Consider the following 25582-nt stretch of genomic DNA (forward strand, 5'->3'; position numbering starts at 1 on the left):
TAATGAAATCGAGGTTTCCTTGAACAAAAACACACAAGTAAACGTGATATTACAAAAAGACGCGTATAATATACGTGATTTTCACTACATGTTAGTAGGTAGGTACGTCTGTACAATAGGTAAGCCAACGACACGACAAAATACAATTTCGCTACCAAGAATAGCTAAGCGAGCAAAATAAAGATGTTAATCAAAATAACGTTGTATCTCATACCGCGGCAGGAACGCCATTAAAATGCCGCCGGGTCCTGCGCGAGCGCTGCTGTACTCCACATTACAGAAATAAACTGGCATGTGACATGAATAATTTTAGCGCACCACAGGTATTTCGCTGGTAAATTTCTTGGTAACATGTTTGACGGTGTTTAGAGGAATTTATGAATAAGTTATCTTCAAAATGTTAGGTACCTGCTTACTTACGTACTTCCTGTAAACAGAGCCACAGATTACAATAAACCTTATTAAGAAATAAATTAAATTAGTTATTACTTGTTTTTAGAAATTTCGACAAACGACCGACAGTCAAGAAATATGTGTAGGCATGAGTTATGACTCATCCAAAGTTTGAATTCGTCCCAAACACGCTTAACTCTCCAAAATTATGTTCCTGTCATCAATTCGGGCGCTTTTTCAAATAAACATGCAAAAGTTGCAGTCTTCCTTACTTTCTTTTCATTTACTTTCTGAAAATATGATAAACAAACTTCTTCTTCTTATCGTGTGGGTTATGAGGTGGAATACCAGCCTCATCAAACCTGGTGTCAGGGTTATGATTGAGCCGCCAAAGGCCCCTGACATGGCTCATGTAACGACTACATACTCACGTCAGTAAGTAGTAATAGGGACCAACGGCTTAACGTGCCTTCCGAAGCACGAATGATCTTACTTTCGACCACAGAGGCCGATAAACAAACCAACTATCTATATTCAGGACCTTTCTAAATCACCAATCGTTCTCGTTAAATACCATAATTAGATACTCATCCATATTTCCTTCGTTCCAGGGAACCCAAACGACAAGATACTCTACGGGCGGCCAAACAAGCGTCGCAGCGCGTCTTTCCCCGCCCCCCGCTCGCTGGACCGGCGCCACTCTCTCCGGATCTTCGGCTCCTCGTCCAAATACCTCCAGCGCTGCGCATCCACCAGGAGTCTCCACCATAAGCATGCTAATACAACCGACAGCTCGTCTTCCACCGATTACCCGCCCAGCGTCGAATCTGCATCGCCTAGTAAGTATCTTGATAACTAATTTCTCTCTCTTAAGCAACAACCAGATAAATTAAGAGTCACTCAGGACTCTCACCCAAATATTTAAGACAGAGTGAGAGAATACATCTATCCTGCCGCAGGTACTTACGCTTTCGCAAATTACGGACTGCAAACAAGCAGAAACCAAATCATACTTAATCGTATTTTCCTGTTTTCCAACTTTAGTACTCTTTGACCACTACTTTATTTATTTTCCCTGCTCTACACAACAATCTGCCATCAGCCTGGACATTTAGCTGCTTCCTTGTTGGTTTTTTTCTGTTTGTTGTTTGTAGCTGTGAGAAATGATCCAATCACTTTACTGATGGAAATTTATTTATTAAAATCTTTATTCCCCTTCGAGCTCTAACGTCTTCCCTCTGTGATTCCAGAGAAAGTGTCCCTGCTGTCCCGCTTATTCAGACGAAGCGGCCGCAGCAAACAGACGCGCGCGATGAGCACATTCTCTGCGCAGTTCCCGCCCACGGAGTGGTTCAACTCCAAGGCGGTGCACCTCCACTGTGTCGCCACGCAGACCAATTCAAAGGTAAGACGAAACATCGACCTTAACCGCTCTGCGAGTAAGACCAGAATCTTTCTGAAGATTCCTTTCGAAGTGGGATTAAATGTTACTCAAAAGTATGATACAAGAAGGTAGTAGATATTTTAAAGAAGAACGAAGGACTTAGAAATATTTTCCTATATATCTACGTATGTAACAGTTTACTTGTTTGCATGTAACAGTTTACTTCTTTTCAATTCCAGGAGTCGTTGCAGAGTCAAACATCCTACGTGTCATCGTATTATGACGGTTCAGAGATCAGTAATCGGTCGTCGACGCTGCCGCGGAGGCACAAGCGCCACCTCTCCACCGAGTCCGGCCTCGCAGGCTCTGTCCACTATGACCATTCGCCCATCAGACAGTCCAGCCCTAGCTCCGGCAGTCTTCCACGGTCAACGCTGAGTAGAAGTTCCACCAACAAGACAATCCTTGACCATTTTGGATCACCGCAACGGGGCAGTGACCCTAAACTCAGAGACAGCCCCAGCGGAAGCCTACGTAGGGTCGACTACTCCCATTCAGATCACATAATGTCCACCAGCGGACCATCTAGCTTAGAAAGTACAACCACGCAACGCACACCTAGAAAGGACAAAACCCAATCAGATCAGAACTCGCCCATGAAAAGGAGCTACCACACAAACAGCAGCAGTGGCCACTCCAGTTTAGAATCGCACATATCAGATCGCACACTGAAGCCTTCTCCTAGTCATAACACGCATAGCGCACCAGGTTTAAGCAGAGCACAATCACTTGTCAAAGTTCAGAGCTTACAAAGCTCTCCAAAAAGTCTGCACAAATACAGAACAAAACCACCCATGGTTGGAGGCGAAACGGTAAAAAACGGTAAAAACACTTCACCCAAAACATCGCCAAAAAACTGCCCGAGCACCCCAAAAAAAACCGCGACCCCTTTGCATAATAAAACATTAGGAAACAAAGTTGAAAACCCTACAATGATGGCGACATCCAATTCGAATAATTCGATCACTTTAAAAGTTACCACGAACACGATATCACAGAACGGCGGTACGAACACCAAAGTTTATGTACAAAATTCACCAGTAAGATCCGTCATCACGTTTGAGAATGGTAAAGTCACGGAGACTAGCAACGGAAGCAACATTTACATCATCAACGACGACAGACAAGTTGTGTCTGTCCAGAATGGGGTTACGAATCAAACGAGCAAGAATCCGACCGAAACATCGTTCGATGTTTGTGTGGAGAAAAACAAACAGAAGTTCCAGGAACCGGAACCGATTAAAGTTCAGGAAAATAAATTCAACAAGAATTCGATGAACGATACGGGTATGAACAACAATCGGAAGCTCTCGTTGCAAATAGGAGGCGCTGCTAATAACAACAGCTTTATTTACAAAAACCAGCTGAACAATACAAACGAGGTCACGTCGAATCCCGCTTCGCCGGCCATCCATAACAATATTCATAACTTAGAAACCACAACCGCCAGCAATCCATCAACGCCCACGAAAAGCTACGACAATATCATAGGCTCATTGGGTAGTCTCAGATATCAAAAGAACTCATTGTCTTCCACAAATGGTGGACTGCAGGCAAATATAAATTCGAACAGTGAATTAAAAAGCGTTGATTTATTGAAGAAGGCTGCAGCATTACAAATGTTAAATGGACTTCCGAACGTCAACAATAGGATGAGTTCTGAGTCGATAGCGAACTTGTTAACTAAGGGTATGGATCAGAAACCTACGGTGTTGGGTTCGGAACCCAACTTAGCGCTTAAGAATCAAGAACCTGTAAAGGATATTAACACGTCTACTGAGAAACTGAACTGCTTAGAGAATAAGCAGAAGAGGTACAGCCTCAGTCAGGAGAGTAAAAAGGAGAACCAGGATTTTTACAACTTCCCGAGCTTGAGCGATTTGAGCTTTAATTTTACTAGTTTAGCCGCTCAGAAGATATTGAAAGGGGTCAGTATAAACAGTGTAGATACGCTTGTCGAGCTCAACATGGCAGCAAACAATTCGGAGAAGCAAAACAACCGTGAGGTAGCTGCCGTCTGCACGGACTTCGGTCTTGTATAGTATCATCTAACTATTGTTAATTTTGTTAAAATGTACAATATTAGTGTTAACACAGATGTAAGGTAGTTAGTTGTGTAACTTATTCGTAACTACTTTAACATGCTCTAGATACGCACTACGTTTAGTTTGAACCTTGTACTCGTTTTTAGATTTTGTACTCCCAATTTATCAAATTATCTTTTAATACCTATATCCTTCTAATGAATTTGTTTGTCTACTAACTTAACGAGAATATCTTCTTAGAAATTATGTAACGCAGTATTCATATTCCATGTAATCTTCGAGCCGTATTCAGTAAATTCTTAGTTTGTAGCTCAGAGGAGTTAACGGGACAATAAAATGTATACCATCAGGTGGCCTAATATTTGGAAAACTTAGTGCCTGAGTCAATTGCAATAATGTAATTTCGATTTAAATTTTAGCAGTAATAACCTCACTAGTAGCACATATCTTCATCACACTAATAATTCATAATTTTAATTAGGAAATGTTGCCCTGATCAGCACCCACTCGTGCCATCACCTCCAGTGAAGTTGAGTACAAACTAGAATACATCTCCAATAAACAGAGTCCATCCAAAACGGGAATTTATAGGAACAATATGTAAAATGTATGTCATGTTTAAGTGCCATAAAAACCATAGTATTACGCTTGAGGTCGGCGAACCAGGCAAAAGGAATTGATAATGGTACATTGGTCCGTTGTAACAAGATTTGAGGTGGTGTGGCAGTTTTGTAGAATATCAACACAACTCAAACATCACAAACAGAGATGTGCTGTTCCTGAGAATGTTCACAAGGTGGAAATGTTCTCGTTGTAAAAACTCTTTAATAATAACGATGCTGGCCGCTTCTTTCAAATTGATCTTTTTTGTACTCTGGTCTTATTTGCCTAAAGGTTAGGTAATGAAGGGTGGTATTAATAAACTAATCTCTGCTTTGAGACTGCCCTCAAGATCATGTCATGTGACAGTTCTTATATAAAAACAGCGACTTGAGCATCATCTTGAGGGCAGTCTCAGCTGAGATTGATTTGTTAATACCACCCTAGGTTCTTTATGCATAAGTTTTGCGCATTATTACTGCCGAAAACGCTCCCAAAATGGGAAAATTCCCGGGAATTGCACATCACTGATCACAAAGGAGTTTTAGAAACTTTACAATGTACAGTCATGAGCAATATCATGTACCCACTTTAGAACCCTGTCGCACTATCATATTTGACATTTAGTGAGACTTACGGTTTAATTTGTCAAAAAAGTTAATGTGACATGGTTTCAAAGTGTATACAATTAGTACTCGTGACCGTACTGTAATCTATAAACACGGCATGTAATGTCTTGATGGGTTTAATGTGGACAAGTACTAATTTCTAAAAAGGATATTTCTAAATGTAAAGTTTCCTCCTGTATTTTCCAACACTGCCACACACCGTCAAATAGGTACAGAAACGATAAAGGGTAATATTTATTCATTAGGGAATGTATTCGGAAGTCAATGCATACTAGTTTAAGTGTCCAGTAACGCCATTTGTAAAAATGTATTAACAATATAAGTTGATGCTTTAAATTTTCGTTTCATTTCCTCTACCCAATACTATTTCGAGATCATACATTATGTATACCCACACCCGTTATCCCTAACGGGGAGAAATGTTGAAAAAGTCTGATGAATAAGAACTGTATGATGTCAAGTGATCGTCCATTATAATAGTTCATCATGTCAAAAGAACATGCCTGAGAAATATAAATAAATATGAGAAAAGAATTTCTATATACTGCCAATGAAAAATTATACTAAAGAGCTCTAGAAGACAACTAACTTTATACATTGTTTTAAGTTTGCACGGTTATTATCATATTTAGAGCACATAATAACCCGTTATTATATGCTTTAACTAACTTTATACCCAGTGAATCATGTTGAACGGGCCAGTCACAAGAAACTGAATAACGAACCGTAAAGTGATACATTACAGTCTATTAAGAAGAAATATTGCTATAAGAAAAACACAATTTTTAAAAAGAGGTATTTAAATTTTTAGTCTAAGACAACATCAAGAAAAACAAATACTACCAAATTTGTACAATGTCAGAAAGTTGAAGATTATAGATACTTACGTATAGTTAAAGCACCTTTCTAAAAGTATTTTAATATCTACACTATAAAATATACTAAAAACTAAAAAGCATTTGAACTGAATAAATAAAATATAAATATGTAACTAAAAGGAACTACGAACATAGAAAAGAGCCTTACAATAGACTGGAGAATTAAATAATTAAGATTACCAATTTTAAATAGAATATAAAATTTATTTTTAAGTAAAAAATTAAGTAATAATGTGCTGTGCTACTTGATACTTCTATGTAATGCTAAGAACAGGTTATAGTACTGTGTTCCATTACATCTGTTACTTGTGACGGCTCTGTCTCAGTCTGCCCTTTGATAGAGTTCAACCAATCGTCAGTTGGATCTATTTTCTTTACATCTTCTTCATCAGAATTCTCATTCTTTCCTTCTTCATCGTTTTCTTTTACCTCAGTCTCTGGACCATTAACTTTCTTATCTTCAGCTACACTATCACAGGGTGTTTTTACTAGGGACGTATTGATATCTCTAAACTTTTTCGCGACATCTTCTGTCCGTATAGCAACAAAACACACACAATCGTCAGTACGAGTGATTTCTTTCAATGCAGCCTCTTCTATTGCTTCTAAGTCCTCAAATTCTTCTTTAGTTAAATCCTCAATAGTCTTGTACGAGTACATGTGATCATCATTAGGACTAACATAGTCTTCCAACGTAAAAGTATTGCTATCAAAGTTCAGCCGCTCAAAATCTATAACGCCGTAACTACTTACATTTTCTAACAAAGCAGACTCGTTATCGAAGTTTATATGGATATTTTGAACACAATGTCTCTTCAAGTCTTTGTTGTCTTCGCATTGTTTACGTAGGGCGTCGAGTTGTCTCAAAGTTTTAAGTTCCCTCGCTTTGAGAGCCGCAAACACCCGTGCGAAAGACTTCCTCACCGTTGATTTAAACTGAAATTCAAAGAACATTAATTAATGCCACGTACTACATAGAAATTATCTGAAATAATGCCGAAAATACTAACATTTTCAATATTTTCGTCGAAATCATCTGATTCACTCGCCATGTTTACGTTCTACTTTTTTTTAAAACAGTGTTTTAGAGCCCATTTACTTTATACGACAACGCGTATACTCAGGATTTATGCTACACATATCTTATTAGACGGCGGTGGTGTCAAGATACAGATATTTCTGTTTGTGACTGCTACAAGAACTGTGGTAACTTTCTCTGACGGTGACATTAAAATTGTGTTGTAACTTAATAAAAGAAATAAACTACTATTATAAATATTATTGGCATTAATATTTATTATTATTTTATATTAATAAAAATGGTGATTGAAACAAAAGAATCAGCAACATTACCTAATTTATTTTCTGGTGAATTAAATGATTCTGGTGAATTAAAAAAATAAACTGTCTTTAGTATTTTATACATTAAAAACTGACACAACTTATAATCATCTGTAAGTCCTATAGGTGTGGGCAGGAAAGAATTTGTAATAGAATGATATCTACTATTTCTATTAGAGTAGGTAGACAAAGCCAGATTTTTCGATATTTGCTTGCAGCCTGTGGACATCTATTTTAAAAATTGAATAAGAATTTGATGTTTAATACATGTATTGTTTTAAATCTTCTAGCTATTAAAAGGTACAAAATAGGCATGCACATGCACCGGTAGTCCGCATATCGATACGATAAAAGAGCCAGCCAACGCCGACGCTCGTGGCAAAATACTGCATAAAAAAATCTGAATGCCATTAAACCGACAAGAAGATAAATAAACTTTTGGCTTATATTTTTATCGTACCCTGTATGGTCTTACCGCACAATATGCAAACATAGAGGGAAGTAGCATGTTAGCATACATGCTACTCATATTGATCATGGACGTAAAATTACCGTTTTTATCTACACTTAGGGTGCTGATGCATTATTACTTTAAAAAAACTTTGTCGTTATATTGCAAATTGTAATTATACTAAACATAATTAATTAAGATCAGTATATTTAACGATTTTACAATAAAAAAACTACTACGCGATTCTATGCACTACAACTGGCAACACTAATGAAAAAAACAAAATTATTGATTTTTCGTTTGACAAGTCGTCGAAAAACATCGAACTATTTTTCTTGTTCGTAAATGGATTAGAAATATTCAAGTTATTGTGGTATTTGAATTAAATCTAGATTCAGTGTTGTGCTGCATCTAGCTTGTGTAATCATGAGTGAATTGAGACAGCGTCGCGGGGAAGGAGACGGGAATGACAAAGTGGAAACCGCTGGAGAATCCGATCATGTAGCTATATTTTTTTTAATAAACCAGTTTTTAAAGTGGAAATAACTTATTATTCATGTTTCTATGGTGTATTGTTAGGTCGATTCGGAGGAAGAGAAGGTGTTAGAGGAGAAGTATGTTGATGAAATGGCGAAGAATCTTCCCCAGGGTACGGATAAAACACCGGAGATTCTCGATCAAGCGCTTTCGGGACTGTCTTCAAGGTAACGCACTGGATAGTACTTGTTTTGCTACCGCTTAGGCAATATAAACATTCAGACATGGTCACTTTCATTAACGAACTTAATTTTGTTTGTATGTTAAAAATTTAACTATCTAAACAGTTTTATATTACAATGTTTATTGAACTATTTATATTTATGGTAAAAGTTTTTAAGGTATGTATGGATGTTTTATGTAGCCTTTTTAAGAAGCTACAAAACAATTTAGAAGACTGAGGTTACCTAAGTGATTCAATAACCTACTTATTTACTCAGTGTTGTTCCTTTGCATTATTGTATAAGAATTATTTATTTCAAATTACATTTAATTTTTTACAACATATTAAAAAAAAACACTTTATAATGTAATTTTGTGGGGTTAGATGGCGAAACTGGGTGATCCGTGGCATCTTCACCTGGCTTATGATTGGGGCCTTCTGTCTCCTCATCTATGGAGGTCCCCTGGCCCTCATGATAACGGTAATTTATCTCACTTTTTATTTTTTAAATCATTGTTTTAAGTATACAAAGTAATTGTCATTCATTTGCATATTCACGAAGGAAAGTCGACTCTTGACTTCTTACCTATATTTACATAATTATGTTGCATAAATTCTCTGTATTCAGTCTTGGTACCAACATTATATGACTTAACATTGTTCAGGTTACGACATTTAAGTAAGTATATATTAAATGTATATTTACATCTGCTCAATTTCATATTATTATGTACAGAATATTTTAAGTTTCTCATATTATTATTTATATGAAAAGTAGGTGTATTTGAGTATAAATTTTCATAACCACACATATTAACTGTTGATAGGCTATTTTTTCAACATATATATACAATTTTACAGAAGAAATATTTCAAGTTTCTTAAAAAAATGTGTAATTTTTAATTTTTTTGGGTATTTAAATTCAGTTTGCCCTTTTATTAAGTTTTAAAAACAAAACCATTTTTTTTTATTAAACTGTCAATATAAATTCGTATTTCTATCCAGATTAAGTTCTATGGTGTATTAGTAATCATTGTATGTTTTAATTGGTTTTTTATCAGCTATTGTACTGCAGATAATATAATAACAGTTACATAAATAATAGGCTGTGATGGAACGTAAATAGCATGTCTGATGCAGTTAATAGATTTCAATACCTGTTAGTCTTCTTCTTCTTGTCATTTCGATGGCATTCAGATTTTTTCAGCCCAGTATTTTTCCACTCGGACAGCAGTTTCGGTGGAATTCATCAGCTCCTCCCGCATACAGGTATCAGGGCACCCGGGGCAAGATGTCAGGTGAGCCATAGTCTGTGGCGTAATACCACACACGCAGCTCAGGTCCGATCCGTTGAGAAAACCCCACCTGGACAGGTTATCTTTACACCTCTTAGTGTCTTTTAACCTGTCAGTGTAAAGATTCTTTTGTGTAAAGTTAAAGGACACAGAAAGTCTAAAGATCTTTTTTAATAACAATTTATTTACGTCTGGTAGTGTCCATGTGTAATATATTCATATTATGTATACTTCAGTGCAAAATTCATTTGTGCAAATTAATGTGTTAACAAATATTATTCAAAATTATGTATTTTACATTTAAGATTCTTTTTTATTTTATTTTTTTACAAACCTAAGACTTAATTACTATGTCAAAGATTAGATTATAGCAGTAGAAAATATACAATGAAAGGAAATGCACAATGGCACTTTTTTATCTACTTTTTTAACTACATAAGCACAAGGCTTTATTTCTATGCACGCGATTAACTTACACTGGATGATGATGAAAAGTTTCTAGCATAAGTTGGACAGACACGGTCAATTTATTACCGTTATTATTATTATTATTTGTGTATTGAGGCGGCTCAAACTATTGCAGCCCGAATGGCCACTGCGACCTAGTTAGATCTATTGTAGCCAAATCCCTACACATATTTAAAACTCCTCCTCCGATCCGTTTGATTAGATCGAGCGTCTTTTTGGGAGGAAGCTTGCATGACCTCCTGGGGATCCATTATGTGGCCCCCCAGTGTTTGGTTTCTACTGTGTATGAGAGCCTCACAGCTGCACAGCAGGTGTTATGGCGTCTCGTCTTCCTTTAAGCAGAGTCTGCATAAAGGGGACTCGGTCAGCTGCATTCTATGTAGGTGCTTGTTGAGACTGCAATGCCCCGTGAGGGCCCTAGTAAGAAGACCTCTGATGAAAATTTTTGAGAAAAAGATCTAATCAGTTGCTTTGAGTTATTCAGGCCAACTGAATTGGACCATAATTCTTTGGATTCACCTTGTAGGTGCTTTTCGAGATCCCACGGAAAGGTTCAGGTCCGATCTGACGTGTTCGCGATCCCTCTCTCGCTAGTTCATCAGCAATCTACCGTGCAAAAATCATATTCTTATCACGTAATGCGTAAGTGCGAGTGAGATGGTCTACGCGCTCTGTCCCTTACTCCTTAGCGTCTTACATCCTTTAAGGACTAAAGTAAGACCCAGAGGGAGTCGAGTCGGCGCCCGATACCCATTGGTGCGGGACGGAGAGTTACCGTTCTATCTCTCTCTCTCTCTCTCTCTCTCTCTTTATTTATTTAAGAGCTGTGCTCTTGTCGGTGGAGTAATCGCCTCCATTTTCATTACTCCATAGATAGGGCGTGTAGAACGGTGGTTGCCCCAATCGCCTTCCGTTCCGCAGTACACCAATCGGTGATGTTCTAGCTAGAGCCCTACCAGAACCCATTTCCTCGGCCTCCAACCAGTACTGATACCGCTGCTGCCCGGCATCAGGGGTGCGCTTTGAAGTAGCGGCGCCTACTCGCTACGTCACAAGATCGTTATAGAACCTAAGTAGCATTTTATAGGTTAGCCTGTCCCAGTGAGCTACCCAATACGTTCTGCTAATCCTGTCGCTGTTTGGTCGGGGACTGCTTATTTTTATATTCGCAGCTAACCATCATATCTGATGGCCGTTTCACTATCCGCCACCTGTGGACCCCGTAGATGGCCTACAGCTCTGCCTACTACAACCGTTCTATACGTAGTATTATTATTTATACTATATCTACGGTTAAAGGGCTTTGCAAACGTGAACCTAGGTACTCCCGCGTTTTTTTGGTTTTTACATACATAAACTCACGCCCGTAATCCCAAATGGGGTGGGCAGAGCCACAAGTTATCAAAGACAACTTGCAGCCACTGTTGATACGAAATCCTAAGATGGATATAATGAACCTTATGGTGATAAGGGATCAGCCTATCGCCCATAACATTAGTCCATCATGTTAGAGGACGCAATCCCTCTGTCGGTTTTTACGACATGCCCGGGAAGACAAGCAGCTGAAGGTGTTCTATGTTTTTTATTTGCTCCCAGAACAGCATAGAAGCGATTTTTTGGTTTTTCCCGCGATAAATTAGAAGTCCTTAATGTATATAGAAACTGGTTCCCCCCTTTGTTGCGAGTTTATTTTTAAAGGCTAGTTTCCAAGTAATCAAATCAGTTTTTTTTTAACGTCAAAACACGAAGTTTTTATATTTGTATGAACTCTGTTACTTATTACGATTGTCGAATATATAAATAAATTACTTACATAGAAAACAGAAAATGTTTTCTTTAGTTTTAGATCTGTGTTTATTTAGTAATCAGAATTCCTGCGAATGGCACATCACTGATTTTAGACCCCTGGGAATTGGATTGTGTATTAGGTTAAAGATAAACTACGTAAGGACAGATCTAAAACTAACTATATCTATTGTATTGTCCAGGTACTATGCGTGCAAGTGAAATGCTTCGAAGAGATCATCAACATTGGCTACGCGGTGTACCGAGTCCATGGCCTGCCGTGGTTCCGGTCGCTCTCCTGGTACTTCCTATTGACTTCCAACTACTTCTTCTACGGAGAGAACCTGATTGATTACTTCGGAGTTGTCATCAATAGAACGGTAAGTTCTTTCATTTTTTTTAAAGGTGTATTCTGAAGCTCTGTACGGCAATGCAGGACGGAAGGGGCAAGTCACAACGGCTTAACGTGCCTTTCGAAGTACGGATCATCAAATACAAATACACTTTATTGCACCAAAATAAAAAGAAATAATTACAAAAAGTCTCTTAACTAAGTACATGGCAAATGGCGGCCTTATCGCTAACTAGATACATAGATAGATATCATCTTACTCACTCATCATCATCTTAATCATATTACTTTCGGACAATCAGGTGATCAGCCTGTAATGTCCTAACCAAAGTGATTTTTGTGATATGTCCCCACCGGAATTCGAACCCGGAACCTCCGGATTGTGGGCCCAACTACTATGTATGTGAGCTCTACTATGTAGTGTATTTTTGCGTAAAGATTAAGTAGGTAATAACGAGAAATCCCATTGACCATATAATTTCACAATATCTGATTTAAATAAGGTAGGTAAGAAAATTCCATCATAATTGTAATAAATACTTACTACTACACACTCACACTTATACTTTTATTATTATTATTATTATTATAATTGTAATAAGATTTCTATCTAACTCTCGAAACACAGCAATATCATCTCAAAAATGAAGTAATTTTCCGTCTCTGTCTCATTAAGGCAATTACACATTTACGTGCTTTGCATTCTGGCTGGAGCAAAGATTATCTCTCGCATGATATAAGAAGACCAGGTATGCTCAATCCTATGACAAGCCGCCATTGCTAGCCCATTGACGACGTAAGTGTTACCACTGTGTTACCATTAAATTGGTATCTCCAATATTGCAAGGGCGTAAATTTTATTATTGAAAATTAAGGGAATTACTTTTTTTTTATTATTATAAACAATTGCAAAGTACATTATCATGTTTAGTACAGTACATCACAAACTTAAAAAGTTTTACCGTGCACTGTAGATTCGTCGATTATAATAGGTAACAGATCAACAAATTATAACAATAACAAGATGAGGTAGACATAGATATGGTCGAACACGTATAAATCATAATCGCACCGATCGTTCTTGCAGATGTGCAGTGTGCAGTCGTTTTTACTGACTAATGTATTTAATTACTATTACTTGTCACATATATAAAAATCATTAAAATCGTAAATAAACCTTTTACTAAAAGTGCACAGTAAATATAAAATCATTGGTCATGGGTAACTATTTTTTTTTTACAAAATGGCAACGCAGGGTAAGATGACGTCAGCTGGGCTAACCTTGAAATGTTAGCTATCACTTTTGAGCATACCTGGTTTTCTTATACCGTGGTCTCTCGTATGATTTATGAAAGTTTTCAAGGTTGTTAACAGACATTTGGCATTTAGCCAATGGCACAGAGTCTTCAATACAATACAAATATACTTTATTGCACCAAAACAATGAAACAGTTGCAATTTTCCTTGTTTCTAAATTTATTTTTTCCCCAAATTTTACATAGGTATTATGTCGGCGATAAGGCTCACCTATCATGTTGGTTTAAGAGAAAGCACGGTAAGGTGTGGGTACTTGGTTCTTTGAATACTCCAGTTTGGATATGATCGTGAGGTTATGTACTCATCATCTCCCTAGAGCGTTATCTCGTTTTTCAGGGGACCGCTTACCTAACCTAAAGATTTGACAGCTCCGGTTTTTTACAGAAGCGACCGCCTGTCTGACCTTCCAACCCGCGAAGGGAAAACCAGCCCAGTATAGGTTAGGTCACATACCTTCGAAATACATTCCTCGGGAATGTAGGTTTGGAGGTCTGACGGATGTCCGAAGTCAAATCGTTAGCCGGAATAAAGAAAACGTGTATGTTCAGTCTCGGGCGTCTTCAAATATAACCGACTTCTCAAATAATTCGAAATATGAAAATTCAAATTAACCGTACATAAACAAAGTAACGGCCAGTAACATCACAGTAGCTGGACTTCTTTCAGTAGGTATGGAACACTATAAACGGTCCGGCATTATCAACATCTAATATTACAAATCCGAAAGTACATCTGTTACCGTTTCCAGTTTAAACCGCTGAACCGATTAGTATGAAATTTGGTATGGAGATAGTTTTAGACTTAGGCAAGAACATAGGATAGTTTTTATCCCGGAAATCACCTCCTGACGGGATGAAAAGGGGATGGAAAAAACGTGTTACGCGATGACCGTAGTCCATACGGACAAAATCGCGGGCGAAAAGCTAATAATATATAAACGGCCGGATAAATGTAGTTGACAGCGACGACGGGACCGGAATAATAAATAACAGGTCTATATATGTTCAATTTCTGTGCTGGATTAAGAGCAAATAAAAAAAAACAACTCTTTCAGCCGCTTTACTTACCGTTTTTTTTTTGAGCGTGACTTATTGTAGGTTTGCCGCAAAATGTATTAGCTACTTGGCCTGGCAAATGGTAGCGCTGAGGGCTCTCACCCAGTACGGTCACGAGCATTAATATGTATACACTTTGGTACCATGTCACATTAACTTTTTTGACAAATTGAACTGTAAGTCACACTAAATGTCAAATACGTTAGTGCGACAGAGTCCTAAAGTGGGTACATTATATTGCTCATGACTGTACAAAATTTAAGACAACAGGCCTGAGAGTGCTCAGTTGGGCGCGAAGCTCACGTTACGTCGTCTGAGAGGAAAATATTTGAAAGAATTAATCGACCTTAGTGGATCGATAGCGATAAGCGCTGAATGAGGGAAATCGTCGTCCACGCCGGCGGGGTCGGTATCGGGGTTTTGAAGTGTTTGTTGTCAAGAGCTGTTTGCTTCCACTTGATATCAACTCGGAATCATGATCTGAATAATCCCTCAAAGTTTTCGTTACGATGGCATTAACACCCTGTATATACATATGGGGGATGTAAGGGGCTCCAAACGACACCTTTCGGAGCCCAAGCCAACCTCGCCTGCACGCGGTACATCCTGCTATTCAACGAAAGAGGCTCTGGCGACCCACCAACACGCACTGGACCAGCGCGGTGGGCTTATGGTCCAAACCCCCCCCAATATGACCTCAACACATAAAAAACGGCCCCCAGTCCCCGGCAGCCCCGTTGTCCGTGGCTACGGTAGCGGCTACGGTAACGGCGGGGCAGGGGGTGCGAAGAATCTCCGGGCTGGATTCGGCTACCACCAACGACGACTGTACCTGGCAACATACAACACGTGCACACTGAGGACCGACGAGAAGCTTACCGAGTTGGAAGAATCTATCAGCAGGTTACACTGGGATGTCATCGGGTTGTCTGAAGTCCGAAGAAAGGGCGAGGACACGATAACTCTGGGCTCCGGTAACTTGCTGTACTTCCGGGAGGGCGAACAACTGTCCATGGGTGGTGTCGGGTTTATCGTCCACAAGTCCCTAGTCAACAACGTGTTGACCATCGGTAGTGTTTCGAGCAGGGTAGCGTACCTGGTACTCAGAATATCATCGCGATATTCGCTGACTGTCATCCAGGTATACGCTCCGACCTCGGGACACCATGATGACGAAGTGGAGACTATGTATGAGGAGATTTCTAAAGCCATGCATAGCCATAAAAGCCACTACACGATTGTGATGGGGGACTTTAATGCACAGTTGGGGAAACGTTGCGGTAACGAGCTGAGAGTGGGGCAATTTGGATTTGGGGTCCGGAACACCAGAGGCGGGATGCTTGCGGACTTTATGGAGAAGGAGAACCTCTATATGATGAACTCCTTCTTCAGGAAGCCCGCGACCCGCAAATGGACCTGGATAAGTCCCAATGGCAGGTATAAAAATGAGATCGATTTTATCATGTCGACGAAAAAGCACATATTCAATGATGTCTCTGTGATCAATGCCGTTAAGACGGGAAGCGATCACCGCATGGTAAGAGGCACATTGAATATCAATATCAAGCTAGAAAGATCGCGACTGATAAAATCCACGCTCCGACCGGCGCCAGCCCAGATCCAAAACCCCGAGCGCTTTCAGCTCGAGCTTCAAAACCGCTTCGAGTACCTTGAGAACTGCGCAGACGTGGACGATATAAACGACCTGATGGTGGATGCTGTCCGCACGGTAGGTTCTAAACACTTTAGAACCCGCCGTACCAAAACGCAGAAACTCTCCGCACACACACTCGAACTCATGGATAAGAGACACGAAATGAGGCTGCAGGACTCAGCGGATGTCGTACGTTATAGACAACTTAATAGACAGATCTCGAAGTCTTTGACGAGCGACCTTCGCCAATTTAATACTAAACGTATTAAAGAGGCTATAGAGCGGAACAAGGGCTCCAAGGTGTTCGCAAAAGATCTGTCTATTGGGCAAAGTCAACTAGCGAGACTGAAAACTGAGGACGGCAGAATCATTTCGTCGACTCCCGAAATCCTGAGAGAGATTGAGAGTTTCTATAGACAGCTATATTCCACGAAAACATCAGGCGAAAGCATGGCTCGAGACCCTCGAGCCAAGCTTACCCGACACTACACTGAAGATATCCCGGACGTCAGCCTGTACGAGATTAGGATGGCCCTCAAACAACTCAAAAACAACAAAGCGGCAGGAGATGACGGAATCACAGCAGAACTTCTGAGAGCGGGCGGAACGCCAATACTTAAAGTCCTCCAGAGGCTCTTCAATTCCGTCATATTTCAGGGCAAAACGCCGAGGGCATGGAGCGGAAGCGAGGTGATCTTGTTCTTCAAGAAAGGGGATAAAGCCCTACTGAAGAACTACAGACCTATCTCGCTTCTGAGCCATGTCTACAAGTTGTTTTCGAGGGTCATTACGAATCGTCTCGCTTGCAGGTTTGACGACTTCCAGCCTCCCGAACAAGCCGGTTTCCGAAAAGGCTTTAGCACCATAGACCACATCCATACGCTGCGGCAGGTTATACAGAAGACCGAAGAGTATAATTTGCCACTTTGCTTGGCGTTTGTGGACTATGAGAAAGCCTTTGATTCGATCGAGACCTGGGCTGTGTTGCAGTCTCTTCAGAGGTGCCAAGTGGACCATAGGTACATCGAAGTGCTAAGGGACCTCTACCAAAATGCCACTATGTCAGTTCGAGTACAGAACCAGAGCTCTAATCCGATCCAACTGCAGCGAGGAGTGAGACAGGGAGATGTCATCTCTCCGAAACTGTTCACTGCTGCATTGGAGGATATTTTTAAGCTTCTGGACTGGAAAGGATTTGGCATCAACATCAACGGCGAGTACCTGACGCACCTTCGATTTGCCGATGATATAGTCCTAATGGCTGAGACCCTGGAAGACCTGAACACCATGCTCGAGCATCTCAGTAACGCATCCCAACGAGTGGGTCTTAGCATGAACATGGCAAAGACAAAAATTATGTCCAACGACCATGTCGCACCCACTCCAGTTCAGGTTGGGAACGTTACACTCGAAGTTGTAGACCAGTACATTTACCTAGGACAAATAATCCAGTTAGGTAAGTCCAACTTCGAGAAAGAGATCTCTCGTCGGATCCAACTCGGATGGGCAGCGTTCGGGAAGCTGCGGAATATCTTCTCGTCCAGAATACCTCAGTGTCTCAAGACGAAAGTCTTTGACCAGTGCGTGTTGCCAGTGATGACCTACGGCAGTGAGACGTGGCCGCTTACTATGGGTCTCGTGAGGAGGCTCGGTGTCGCTCAGCGGGCAATGGAGAGAGCTATGCTCGGTATTTCCCTGCTGGATCGAATCAGAAATGAGGAGATCCGCAGGAGAACTAAAGTCACCGACATAGCTCGGAGAATTGCAAAGCTGAAGTGGCAGTGGGCAGGACACATAGCGAGGAGAACCGATGGCCGATGGGGCGGAAAGGTTCTGGAGTGGCGACCACGTGTCGGACGACGCTCAGTGGGTAGGCCCGCTACAAGGTGGACCGACGATCTGGTGAAGGTCGCGGGAAGCCGCTGGATGCGGGCAGCGCAGGACCGATCGTCGTGGAGATCCTTGGGGGAGGCCTATGCCCAGCAGTGGGCGTCATACGGCTGATGATGATGATATACATATAGGTCATGGGTAGGGTTGCCATCTCTAAAATTTGGAAAACAGGACAAGACGCGTGAAAACCCCGGATTGTAGAGTCCGAAAGCCGGAAATGTCAACAAGATCTTTTAAACATGTCATAAATCACCTTTTTTATGCATTATTTTAACAAAACCGAATCATATCACAATTTGTTACTAATTGTTTATATAAATCCGCTTTTTTAATTCTTGAAATAAGAAAACAAATCTTATTAAATATTAAACAAAAACATAATTATAAATATACTTGGTTGTGAATATACTTGGTTCGTCGGTTGATCGTGGTGTGCGTGCGAGCATAGCGCGTGTCTCGCGAGCGGCTAAAATTTTTTTTTATTTATTTTTTTAAACCCGGTTTACAAATGAAACCTTCCCCGGACGCTCCCCGGATGCCCTCTAACTAGGACAAATCCGGGGAAACCCGGACGGATGGCAACCCTAGTCATGGGATGTCCACCTGTCCCCAAATGATACGAATCATCATACTCCATCGTAGGTCTTCGTGTTAAAATTGTATTACAAGAGTGAGTTTATGTAGTTACCGTTCTATACGAAGTGTTATTGTTTATTCTATGTCCCTGTTAAATCCTCTGTGCCCTAGTTGCACTTCTGGGCCGTTGATACAGTAACAAGAAAATCATCATCATCAGTCCATTAACGTCCCCACTGCTGGGGCCTGGGAGCTGCCTATGGATGAATAGGGAGATCGGGCCTTAAACCATCACGCGGGCCCAGTGCGGATTGATGGTTATTAACGACTGCTAATGCAGCCGGGACCAACGGCTTAACGTGCCTTCCGAAGCACGGATGAGCTGGAGATGTTTTTTTTTTCTTTTTTGGTCACCCATCCTATGACCGGCCTTTGCGAAACTTGCTTAACTTCAACAATCGCAGACCGAGCGCGTTTACCGCTGCGCCACCGAGCTCCTCTGTCAACAAGAAAATAAACAACATTAATTAACCAATTAATTGCGAACGGATTCGACCGTAATCCGGACTATGTAGGAACACAATTAACATTTTGTAATTTCAGAATATTTTTATACCGTTGCGTTGCGAAGGATGTTTTGTAATGCTCGTAGCACACTCCGCTGCTTTACTTTTGTGAAATACTTTACCTACTTTTAAACGTATTAATACTTCGTATATATCGTGAAGGAAAACACACAAACGCTTTGCCGACCGAGCTAGACTTGGGGTGTTGCGCGCGCTTTAGATACTAACCCAAACAGACTACAAAATACACATACTTACATAATATAATTCCTAAATATATATATATATATTTTATGAATTCGTATTTGTTTATATTCGTTTCTTACTATATTTGCTTACCGTTTATACCTGCATTAATTATTTATTATTATAATACTAACTCGTCTCGTGAGGAGCCTCGGTGTCGCTAAGCGGGCAATGGAGTGAGATAAAAGGGATATTTCCCTGCTCGATCGAATCAGAAATGAGGAGATCCGCAGGAGAACTAAAGTCACCGACATAGCTCGGAGAATTGCCAAGCTGAAATGGTTCCACGTGTCGGACGACGCTCAGTGGGTAGGCCCGCTACAAGGTGGACCGACGATCTGGTGAAGGTCGCGGGCAGCCGCTGGATGCGAGCAGCGCAGGACCGATTGTCGTGAAGATCCTTGGGGCAGGCCCAGCAGTGGGCGTCGTTCGGCTGATAATGATGATAATACTAACATTAAGTATTTATCATAATTAAAACACATAATAACAGGTTCTTACCGCGTTTAAATGGGAGTCGGCAGTCTCATATCCCCATTTAAACGCGGTAAGAACCCGTTATTATGTGTTAATTATGATAATAACCGCGTAAACTTAATACAATGTATTAAGTATTTATGTATACGTTTTTGTGATAATATTTGTTTATTTACACCTTAATTCTATTTAAATAATTTGGTAATATTTTATCTATGTACGAATATTAACGCATATTTATGAAACACGACGTCCGCGCCTCACCCAGCAGGGTCTACATAATACCAGCGCAGCGTCGTGGTTCACGCCGCGACTTGTGCTGAGTGAGGCCCTTTTATCTCGGGACGTCCACCACCACCTTACGAGCATTCTAATGAACATCCTCCTATGCTTTTTGTAATTGTTTTGTGAAAAAATTTAAGTGATGTTATCGTCTTGTCTTTGTGTGTGGCGTCCTTTTTACCGACTTCAAAAAAGGAGGAGGTTCTCAATTCGACCGTATATTTTTTTTTTTTTTTTTTTTTTTTTTTATGTTTGTTCGGGCATATCTTCGTCGTATATGAACCGATTTTGATAATTCTTTTTTTGTTTGAAAGGAGATATACCCAAGGGGGTCCCATGTCAAGGAAGTCAGGATCTGATGATGGAAGACCAGAGAAATCGAGGGGAATTTTCAAAAATCGTAGGAGCGACTAGTGCGTTTGTAAAGTCATATTGATCGGATCGATCTTAAGGCTTCGGGAAAACTTCCCGACCTTCGAAAACTGGTCAGCATCAGGGAGACACCCTATGGCCTGGCAAAACTATACAACCTGGAGCAATTTTTCTTTCACGAAACGTATTTAAATCTTGATCAAATCCAATCGCAGGTGCAAAAAAACAAAATGGCGGAAAAAAAAGATGGCCGCCATACAAAATTTTGTCGATTTTGGAAGAAGCCCCTTTGGGTAAAAATAATGTATGGGGCGCTTACTCAAAACGTCATGCAGAGTACGGAAATACTTTCTGGTCACCAAAAACTGCTCCGCATCAGAGAGATACTCTACGGCCTGGCAAAACTATCGCACGTGAACCAATATTTCTTTCAGATCACTTATTTAAATCTTGGTCAAATTCCATAGCGCGTGAAAAAAAAAACAAAATGGCGGAAAAACAAGATGGCCGCCATACACAATTTTGTTTTTTCAGAAAATGTCTCGGGGTATAAAATATATATCGGGGTTGTGATCGGATCGTCATGTTAAATATGGAAATACTTCCCGATTTTCGAAAACTGCTCCGCATCAGGGTGACACCCTACGGCCTGGCGAAACTATCGCACCTGAACCAATTTTTCTTTCACGAAACCTATTTAAATCTTGGTCGAATTTAATGGCCGGTGAAAAAAATACAAAATGGCGAAAAAACAAGATGGCCGCCATACAAAATTTTGTTTTTCCAGAAAATGTCTTGGGGGTAAAAATGATGTATAGGGGTGTGATCGGAACGTCATCTTTGAAAACTGCTCCCAATCAGGGAGACATCCTACGGCCTGGCAAACCTATTGCACCTGGATTTTGTTTGTTTCCACGACACCCATTTAAATCTTGGTCAAATTCTGTCGCCGGTGAAAAAAAACAAAATGGCGGAAAAACAAGATGGCCGCCATACGAAGAGGGACAGTTTCGAATAAACAGGACACGGAAACCACGCGAAATCTACTGTATCTATATGTGTGCGTGAGTGTGTATGATAGCAGCTTCCACTGACAACCACATGTGTGTATGTGTGTGTGTGTGCGTGTGTGTGTGTGTGTAAACATGTTCATCAATAATAATTGTGATCACTACTAATCACATATTATTATATATCAATATAAATCAGAAAATCTGTCTGTCTGCATCCTTGCTCGGTCTAACCATCACTTAAAATCGTAAAATAAAATAAAATTTTTAACAAAAAAAAAACCGACTTCAAACGCAAAACTAAAAAGCAATAAATAAATTTACTTCGCACAAAGTAATTAGCACGTATTTTCAATTAGTTAATTAATTTTATAAATCTGAAGTCGGTGCCAAGTAAATGCTACAACAACCCTACTACAATATCAAATTACTATGTACACACAATATTGTTTAATACCTATATCAAAGCAATTACAAAACAATGTCAAACAAAAAATTACAAAACAATCAGTATTGAAAAATATATGAATCGGTACTTCGTTGTAGCATTTCCTTGGCACCGGCTTCAGATTTATAAAATTAATTAACTAATTGAAAATACGTGCTAATTACTTTGTGCGAAGTAAATTTATTTATTGCTTTTTAGTTTTGCGTTTGAAGTCGGTTTTTTTTTTGTTAAAAATTTTATTTTTATAATAAACAATTGGTATTCTATTCTATTCATACTCGAGTAATGTGTTTTCGTAGGTAGCTGAACGCGTTCTATGTTATACACTCCAGCGGGGATTGCACGACAAACGATAGACTCAGCGAATGCTATCTATGCTAGATAGACGTCGCACGGCTATTGGTCAAAACCCGCGATATAAATCGCGCCGCGCGCGGCGCGGTTATCGTGCTGCGGCTGCGACGGCAGCCCCCGATCGCAACTAACTGCGTCTATTATTGGTTAAAGCATTCGATATAATTCAGCTATCGAGCTTAGAAATACTTAAATGATGAATAAAGAAATCCGTGGCCTAAAACGGCCTCCGTGGTCCAGTGATTGAGCGTTGGGCCTACGATCCGGAGGCCCCGGGTTCGAATCCCGGTGGGGACATATCACAAAAATCACTTTGTGATCCCTAGTTTGGTTAGGACATTACAGGATCACCTGATTGTCCAAAAGTAAGATGATCCGTGCTTCGGAAGGCACGACAGACAGGGAGACAGGAAAACAGGCTGTTGGTCCCGGTTACTATTTACTGATTTATTTATTTATTTTATTTTATTGTCTTAGGGAAGCTTACAGCGTTATTTACAATATAAGCAACTTAACTGATGTAAGTATGTAGTCGTTACATGAGCCATGTCAGGGGCCTTTGGCGGCTTAGTAATAACCCTGATACTAGGGTTGATGAAGTTGGTATTCCACCTCCCAACCCACACGATAAAAAGAAGAATGAAGAAATGACGTGACAGATCACACCACTACACTTTGACTGATTGCGATTGCATTTTTTTTGATTACTCATTTGAAACATAAACAAAATAAAGTGACGTCAAATATCACACCACTGATTAGTTTCGTCCGATAGCGTAATTGCTTACTCATCGAGACAGTGGTGCCAATTTTGGCAGACACTACATTCATATAATATAGACCCATGCCTCTTATCCCTAAAGAAGTGGACAGAGCCACAAATAATCAAAAAGCAAATACACACACACTTAAACTGGCAGTCACTAACTTACGCGTCACTTAGTTTGACAGTACTAATCGTTAGAGAAGGATAGAATTAGTTTTAGAACTGTCAAATTAAGTTAAAACGTTAAGATTAAGTTAATATCATATCTGAGGGAATCGTCACTAATAGCTTTAAAAAGTAAGAAATATTTGCATCTGTCGATAGCAAAAGTGACGGAATTGACCGATCATAATGACACAGATAACGATCCATGTGAATGAATTGCACATTAGTATATTCTGAAAGTTATATATTTGCCTACAAGGTGTTAGTGACATCGTAACGAAAACTTTGAAGGATGATTCAGGACATTATTCTCAGTAGTCATCAAGTGAAATTTTCCGTCGTAAAAGTATGGAACTAAAAATCATTTTTTCGACAGGAAATTCCACTTGATATCAACTCAGAATCATGGTCTGAATCATCCTCCTCAGTATTTGTTACGATGTTACTAACACCCATACGTACTTGTATGGCTACCTGTACATACTTGTACGGGGTGTAAGTGACATTATATGACGGATAATTCCACTTGATTATTAACTCAGAATCATGCTCTGAATCATCCCCCTCAGTATTTGTTAAGATTTCACTAACACTCTGTATATAACAAATATAGGTCACTAGATAAATTACATTTTTAATATAAGAAGCCAATTAATATAAAAATAAACACAGATATGTACCAACTTGGCAATATACTATTTATTAATTATTGACCATTGAACCGTTGATAACTTCATGCATACTATATCAATTACGATTTAATAGCATAGGTAAACGTTTTTATCGCTCGCTACGCATATTTTATAATATAGTTATTTCTACAGCATTTTCGCTATCGTTTAAAATCTATAAATAGGCTGAAAATTCGTTTCATTGTATACTGCAATATCATTTTTTTTCCACTTTGGAAACGTTTCCGGTACAAAAAGACGCAAAAGTGTTGTCGCCGAACGAAGTAAATACTCCTTTGGCAAAAACTCTGTAGTCCTGTCCTTTAAAAAAGAAAAATAATGGCGGACATTTTTAAGAAAAAACAAGTAAAGAGGAATGAGGGTTTTTCCAATCGATGTTTCTCAAACACACGATAGATGGCGTTGTTCACTTTTAACTTGATAATTACCTCTTTTCTCATTGCTGGGGTACATAATTATTCAAAAATGTAATATAATGGCAGAAGCATATATAAAACTAACTGTTGCTTGATATTTGGATCACATTATGACTGTGTAGAATGATGTTGCTACCTATATTGCTTCTGTTTATTTTGATCAGAATAATAATGGGTTGGTGTAATAAAAAGGGTCATCATTTATACCGAAAAACAATTGTTATCCATGAAATTAGAAATTCAAACGAAGAAAAAACTTAACAACGCCATTTATCGTATTTTTGGGGAACGCCTATTGGAAAGCCCCTCATTGACGATCGGGCACGTAAAGAATAGGTCATGGTTGTATTGAATAAATACTGGTAATTGTCTGACCTTCCAACCCGCGAAGGGAAAACCAGCCCAATACAGGTTAGGTCACATACCTCCGAAAATACATTTCTCGGGTATATGGATTTCCTCACGATGTTTTCCTTCACCGCCGAGCACGTGATAATAATTTATGATCCAAACATGAAGAAACATTATTGAGTAAAACTCGTAAAAATGAAGTAGTACCTACTAACTTATTGTGACAATAATTATTTGCATTGTGGTTTTTTATTTGTGGGTTTTGGATTATAAGCTATAGAGCAAAGTCACGTTTTAAAGTATATTATGTAAACTACCCACAATCCTTATGTATTGGAACTGGAACACATATATAATTCTTAACTAGCTTTTGCCCGCGGCTTCCCTCGCGTGAAATCCCTTTCCTAATGTACGATAAGTTGCAAAAGTCCAATCAATTTCTTGCAAAGTAATAAATTAACTGGTTGCACTTAAGACCTCCTGGTTACATGTCGTTTCTGTAATAGACCAAAAACACCTACAAAAACATGAATTTTATAATTATGACAACTAATGGTTCAT

The 25582-nt window shown here is 39.5% G+C and overlaps 3 protein-coding genes across 6 annotated transcripts in view; 2 read left to right on the plus strand and 1 right to left on the minus strand.

Annotated features, from left to right (window-relative positions):
* The window catches only part of LOC126367012 (uncharacterized), a 326060-nt gene that overhangs the window by 253702 nt on the left and 46776 nt on the right, over positions 1–25582 (plus strand). For 2 of the 3 annotated variants that reach the window (XM_050010366.1, XM_050010365.1), the window contains exons 7-9: positions 1005–1232; positions 1644–1798; positions 2017–5447. In XM_050010366.1, coding sequence (XP_049866323.1) covers positions 1005–1232; positions 1644–1798; positions 2017–3879 — 2246 coding nt within the window. In that variant the 3' untranslated portion in view covers positions 3880–5447. Of the gene's footprint in view, positions 1–1004; positions 1233–1643; positions 1799–2016; positions 5448–25582 lie in introns of those variants that run through there. The other variant, XR_007566431.1, reaches the window with a different exon arrangement.
* Positions 6021–7161, minus strand: LOC126367091 (uncharacterized). Its single transcript, XM_050010495.1, has 2 exons — positions 7000–7161; positions 6021–6925 (listed from the first exon to the last, which is right to left on the minus strand). Exons 1-2 carry the CDS (start codon positions 7039–7041, stop codon positions 6254–6256), a joined length of 714 nt encoding a protein of 237 aa, XP_049866452.1. The 5' UTR covers positions 7042–7161; the 3' UTR covers positions 6021–6253.
* The window catches only part of LOC126367051 (phosphatidate cytidylyltransferase, photoreceptor-specific), a 41416-nt gene continuing 23912 nt past the window's right edge, over positions 8079–25582 (plus strand). For both annotated transcript variants that reach the window (XM_050010439.1, XM_050010440.1), the window contains exons 1-4: positions 8079–8282; positions 8361–8485; positions 8866–8962; positions 12233–12409. In XM_050010439.1, the coding sequence (XP_049866396.1) occupies positions 8208–8282; positions 8361–8485; positions 8866–8962; positions 12233–12409 (474 nt within the window). In that variant the 5' untranslated portion in view covers positions 8079–8207. The remainder of the gene's footprint in view (positions 8283–8360; positions 8486–8865; positions 8963–12232; positions 12410–25582) is intronic.

Source organism: Pectinophora gossypiella, chromosome 5 (genome assembly GCF_024362695.1).
Source record: "Pectinophora gossypiella chromosome 5, ilPecGoss1.1, whole genome shotgun sequence".
NCBI classification, from domain to species: domain Eukaryota; kingdom Metazoa; phylum Arthropoda; class Insecta; order Lepidoptera; family Gelechiidae; genus Pectinophora; species Pectinophora gossypiella.

What these genes read in the sequence shown, in the direction of transcription:
- LOC126367091 (XM_050010495.1), bottom strand. Translation starts at nt 7,041, where the DNA reads ATGGCGAGTGAATCAGATGATTTCGACGAAAATATTGAAAAT. An exon ending in TCGACGAAAATATTGAAAAT is followed by an intron (nt 6,926 to 6,999) that starts GTTAGTATTTTC and finishes TTTGAATTTCAG; the next exon opens with TTTAAATCAACGGTGAGGAA.